The 6,000-nt window shown below is 46.8% G+C and overlaps 1 protein-coding gene across 1 annotated transcript in view; it reads left to right on the top strand.

Moving 5' to 3' along the window:
• Window positions 1-394: 394 nt before the first annotated feature.
• Window positions 395-6,000, top strand: part of LOC132836705 (cytochrome c oxidase subunit 7A2, mitochondrial) — a 30,112-nt gene continuing 24,506 nt past the window's right edge. Inside the window, exon 1 of the mRNA XM_060856109.1 lies at window positions 395-494. Coding sequence (XP_060712092.1) covers window positions 480-494 — 15 coding nt within the window. The 5' untranslated portion in view covers window positions 395-479. The remainder of the gene's footprint in view (window positions 495-6,000) is intronic.

The following is a 6,000-nucleotide window of genomic DNA, read 5'->3' as shown; positions in this document are numbered from 1 at the left end:
AAACATCTCTATTCAAAACCGGCATCTCCACATCATGTATATTCAAATAAACATTCACTGCCCTCTCAAATGTCTCAATTGACACCAGCTCCACCATACTCCTAGGCTTTGTTTTCCAGACCTGGAATCAGAAGATATTTTTGCCTCATGTCTGCAATTTTGCAAATACAGCCATTTGCAAACGTTACAGCGCACCTCCAGGACAAGCGGTACTTCAACCAGAGGTGAAGGGGGTAGTACCAATGTGCCAAAACAGCCTAACCAGGCTGGGAAGAGCAGTGGGATGAGTCGAATAGGCAGTACAGAAATGTAAGCCGTTGCCTTTCGCTGTGTGCATGCAGACACTGAGTGAGGTTTGATCTCTGCAGCTGTCCATAGCCTTGTGACCTGGCAGCTGTATTTCAGAGCTGTCACCCTGACTGTCCTTGGACAGTATTGCAACAAGTGAAGGACGCAGCAGCAGCTTGGAGTCACGGAGAATGACACAGTTTCTGGTAATTGTTCAGACTTCATTTTTCTTCAAACTCCTTCCCTCTTTCCCACCGCTGGGAGATACCACTCAATTCCATAATTAGGTTTTGCTAAATTGGAGCAACATTCAAATATGTAGCTTTTTAAATATATTTATGTATATGTTGCATGCCTCTCCCCCCCCCTCAATGTTTACTAATCACTGCTGTCGACTGTATGCGTTTTAATCGTGAGAAACACAAAGATGAACTTCTGTTAACTTTTAATGAACTTTTTACCAACTTCGCCGGAGTCAATTTCACTTGCTCACTCGGAACCCTCCCTCCTGCGGCGCTGATTGGCCAATGCGAGCCTTTTCCTCTACTTGATTGGTTGCGGCTCACGTCAGTCACCATGTTGCGTGACGAGAATGATCTCCTGTGTCAGGGAATGGCCACCCTGCTGACCCAGGGTCTCTCCCTGCTCCCCATCACCAGGAGAGGCTGCAAGCGTCAGGCCTATACCCTCCCTGTCGGCAAAGAGGAGATTGTGTCCTTCAGACTGAACCAACATGAATCATACCCATTGAGGGGCAATCCTGAAAGAGGGTTAATAGTTTCAAAATAAGGGATAGCAGACTTAAAACAGAAATGAGGAGTATTCACTTCTTGCGAAGGATTGTGAATTTGTGGAATTCACTACTGTGCAGTGTGAGTCATCTCAGGAGGAAATAAAAAAAGTTTTAAATTAATAATGGATTGAAAGGTTATAGGGAAGTGGGTGGGAAAGTGGAGTTAAGGTCGATATGAGTCATACACCAAGGAGACAGGACCCCTCAGTCCAACTCGTCCATGCTGACCGGATATCCTAAACTAATCTGGTCCCATTTGCCAGCACTTGGCCCATATCCCTCTAACCCTTCCTATTCATATACCCATCCAGATGCCTTTTAAATGTTGTAATTGTACCAGCCTCCACCACTTCCTCTGGCAGCTCATTCCATACACATACCATCCTCTCCGTGAAACAGTTGCCCCTTAGGTCCCTTTTAAATCTTTTCCCCTCTCACCTTAAACCTATGCCCTCTAGTTTTGGACTCCCCTACCCTGGGAAAAAGACTTGGTCTACTTATTCTACCCATGCCCCTCATGATTTTATAAACCTCTATAAGGTCACCCCTCAGCCTCTGACGCTGCAGGGAAAACAGCCCCAGCCTATTCAATCTCTCCCTATAGTTCAACACTCCAACCCTGGCAACATTCTTGTAAATCTTTTCTGAACCCTTTCAAGTTTAACAACAACTTTACGATAGGAAGGAGACCAGAATTGCATGCAATATTCCAACAGTGGCCTAAACAATGTCCTATATAGCCGCAACATGTCTTCCCAACTCCTGTACTCAATACTCTGACCAATAAAGGAAAGCATACCAAATGCCTCCTTCACTATCCTATCTACCTGCGACTCCACTTTCAAGGAGTTGTGAACCAGTGCCCCAAGGTCTCTTTATTGGCAACACTTCCCAGGACCTGACCATTAAATGTATAAGTCATGTCCTGATTTGCCTTTCCAAAACATAAACCTCACATTTATTTAAATTAAACTTTATCTGCCACTCCTCAGCCCATTGGCCCATCTGATCAAGGTCCCATTGTACCCTGAGGTAACCCTCTTCACCGTCCACTCCACCTCCAATTGTAGTGTCATCTGCAAACTTACTAGCCACACCACCTATATTCACATCCAAATCATTTATATAAATGTCAAATGGACCCAGCACCAATCCATGCAGTACACCACTGGTCACAAGCCGCCAGTCCCTGTGTCTCCTACCTTCAAATCAATTTTGTATCCAAATGGCTAGTTCTCCTGGATTCCATGCAATCTGAACTTGCTAACCAGTTTACCATGTGGAACCTCATCGAACACCTTACTGAAGTCCATACAGACAGCTGCCTTCGTTAATCTTCTTTGTCACTTCTTCAAAAAATTCAAGTTGGTGAGATGAGATTTCCCATGTACAAAGCCATGTTGACTATCCCTAATCCAGTCCTTGACTTTCCAAATACATGTACATCCTGTCCTTCAGGATTCCCTCCAACAACTTGCCCACCACCGAGGTCAGGCTCACCGGTCTATAGTTCCCTGGCTTGTCTTTACCGCACTTCTTAAACAGTGGCACCACGTTAGCCAACCTCCAACCTGTGACTATCGATGATACATGTAACTCAGCAAGAGGCCCAGCAATCACTTCCCTAGCTTCCCACAGAGTTTTAGGGTACACCTCATCCAACCATGGGGACTTATTCAGCTTTATGCATTTTAAGACGTCCAGCACCTTTTCCTCTGTAATACAGACACTTTTCAAAATAACACAATTTATTCGTCCAAGTTCTCTAGCTTTCATATCCTTCTCTACATTAAATACTGACACAAAATACTCATTTAGTATCTTGCCCATCTCCTGCAGTTCCACACATAGATGGCTTTGTTGATTTTGAAGGTGTCCTATTCACTGCAGAGTTACTCTTTTGCCCTTAATGTATTTGTAGTGTCACTTTGGTTCTCCCTAACCCAATTGGCCAAAGCTATCTCATGTCCCCTTTCACCTTCCTGATTTTCCTCTTTGAGTATATGCTGACTGCCCTAATACTCCTCAAGGGATTCACTCGATCCCAGCTGTCCATACCTGCCTTATGCCTCCTTGTTCTTAACCAGAGCCTCAATTTCTCTAGTCATCCAGCATTCCCTATGCCTTGGCCTTGCACTTCACACTATCAAGAATGTACGGCCTCTGGACTCTCATTAACTCATTGTTGAAGGCCTCTCACTTTCCAATTGTACCTTTACCTGTGAATAACCTCTCCCATTCAACTTTTGACAGTTCTTGCATCATATAATCAAAATTGGCCTTATCCTAATTTGGAACTCAAACTGTTTGATCTGGTCTATCCTTTTCCATCACTATTTGAAAACTAACAGAAGTATGATCACTTGCCCCAAAGTGCTCCCCCATTGACACCTCAGTCACTTACCCTGCCTTATTTGCCAAGAGAAGGTCAAGTTTTGCTCCTTCTCTAGTTGGTACATCTATGTATTGAATAATAACATTTTCTTGTGCACCCTTAACAATTTCCTCTCCATCCAAGCCCTTAATACTTTGGCAGTCCCAGCCTATGTTTGAAAAGTTAAATTCCCATACCAGTACAACTCTATTATTCTTACAGATATTTGAGATCTCCTTATAAATTTGCTCCTCAATTTCCTGTTAACTATTGGTGGCGGGAGGGTGGGGGTTGAGCTATAATACAATCCCATTAAGATTTCTCAGTTCCACCCAAATAACTTCATTGGACATACTCCCAGGATTATCCTCCTTCAGTACAGTCATAATGTTATCCCTCACCAAAAACTCCACTCCCCCTCCTCTGTTGCCCCTGTTTCTGTCCTTCCTATAGCATCTATATCCTGGAATATCAAGCTGCCAGTTCTGTCCTTCCCTGAGCATGCTTCTGTAATAGCAATGAAATCCTAATCCCATGTTCCCCACGTGGCACAGTGGTTATCACTGCTGCCTCACAGCGCCAGAGACCCGGGTTCATTTCCCGCCTCAGGTGACTGACTGTGTGGAATTTGCACGTTCTCCCCGTGGCTGCGTGGGTTTCCTCCGCGTGCTCTGGTTTCCTTCCACAGTCCAAAGATGTGCAGGTTAGGTGAATTGGCCATGCTAAATTGCCCATAGTGTTAGGCAAGGGGTAAATGTAGGGGTATGGGTGGGTTGCGCTTCAGCGGGTCGGTGTGGACTCGTTGGGCCAAAGGGCCTGTTTCCACACTGTAAGTAATCTAATCTAATCTAACGATGACCCACGTTCATGTGCCCTACCTGTCAGGCCTCTTGCATTGAAACAATTAATTTAGCAGTCTTACCTCATTCTCTGCCCTGACTGTGTACTAGCCTAAAACTTCACTCTTGATTAGATTCCCTACAGTGTGGAAACAGGCCCTTCGGCCCAACAAGTCCACACCAACCCTTCAAAGAGTAACCCACCCAGACCCATTTCCCTCTGACTAATGCACCTATGGGCAATTTCCCATGGCCAATTCACCTGACCTGCGCATCTTTGGACTGTGGGAGGAAACCGGAGCACCCAGAGGAAACCCATGTCGACACGGGGAGAATGTGCAAACTCCACAAAGACAGTCGCCTGAGGCTTGGATCGAACCTGGGAGACTGGTGCTATGAGTAAAAAATGAGGTCTGCAGATGCTGGAGATCACAGTTGAAAATGTGTTGCTGGTTAAAGCACAGCAGGTCAGGCAGCATCCAAGGAATAGGAAATTCGACGTTTCGGGCATAAGCCCTTATTCCTGATGAAGGGCTTATGCCCGAAACGTCGAATTTCCTATTCCTTGGATGCTGCCTGACCTGCTGTGCTTTAACCAGCAACACATTTTCAGCCTGGTGCTATGAGGCAGCAGTGCTAACCACTGAGCCACCGTGACACCTCCTACAGTCTTTGACCCCACCCACAGTCTTGGTCTCAGTAACCTGGCTGTCAGTGCTATTTTCCCCTGGGAGTCCATCGTCACCACCCCTTCCCCCCCCCACTCCTGTATCCAAAACAGCATACTTGTTTGAGATGTGGATAGCCAAAGGAAACATCTGCCTTCCCCTCCCATCTAGGAGAAAGTGAGGATTGCAGATGCTGGAGATCAGAACTGAAAATGTGTTGCTGGAAAAGCACAACAGGTCAGGTAGCATCCAAGGAACAGGAGAATCGATGTTTTGGGCATGAGCCCTTCTTCAGGAATGAGGAGAGTGTGCCAAGCAGGCTAAGATAAAAGGTAGGGAGGAGGGACTTGGGGGAGGGACGTTGGAAATGCGATAGGTGGAAGGAGGTCAAGGTGAGGCTGATAGGCCGGAGTGGGGGTGGGGGCGGAGAGGTCAGGAAGATGATTGCAGGTTAGGAAGGTGGTGCTGAGTTCGAGGGTTGGGACTGAGAAAAGGTGGGGGGAGGGGAAATGAGGAAACTGGAGAAATCTAAGTTCATCCCTTGTGGTTGGAGGGTTCCTTGGACTCCTCCATCGCCAGACCATAGCAACACGATGGCTGGAGGAAGAGCGCCTCATCTTCCACCTAGGAACCGTCCAACCACAAGGGATGAACTCAGATTTCTCCAATTTCCTCATTTCCCCTCCCCCCACCTTGTCTCAGTCCCAACCCTCGAACTCAGCACCACCTTCCTAACCTGCAATCTTCTTCCTGACCTCTCCGCTCCCACCTCCACTCCGGCCTATCAGCCTCACCTTAACCTCCTTCCACCTATCGCATTTCCAACGTCCCTCCCCCAAGTCCCTCCTCCCTACCTTTTATCTTAGCCTGCTTGGCACACTCTCCTCATTCCTGAAGAAGAGCTCATGCCCGAAACGTCGATTCTCCTGCTCCTTGGATGCTGCCTGACCTGCTGCACTTTACCATCAACACATTTTCAGTTCCCCTCCCATCTACCTACCTTCCTGAAACTGCCATCCATCACACCCCCTAGCTCCT

This window comes from Hemiscyllium ocellatum, chromosome 47 (assembly GCF_020745735.1).
Source record: "Hemiscyllium ocellatum isolate sHemOce1 chromosome 47, sHemOce1.pat.X.cur, whole genome shotgun sequence".
In the NCBI taxonomy this organism is placed as follows: domain Eukaryota; kingdom Metazoa; phylum Chordata; class Chondrichthyes; order Orectolobiformes; family Hemiscylliidae; genus Hemiscyllium; species Hemiscyllium ocellatum.
Note: the sequence above shows the minus strand (reverse complement) of the source record. Positions and strands in the feature narration are given on the sequence as shown.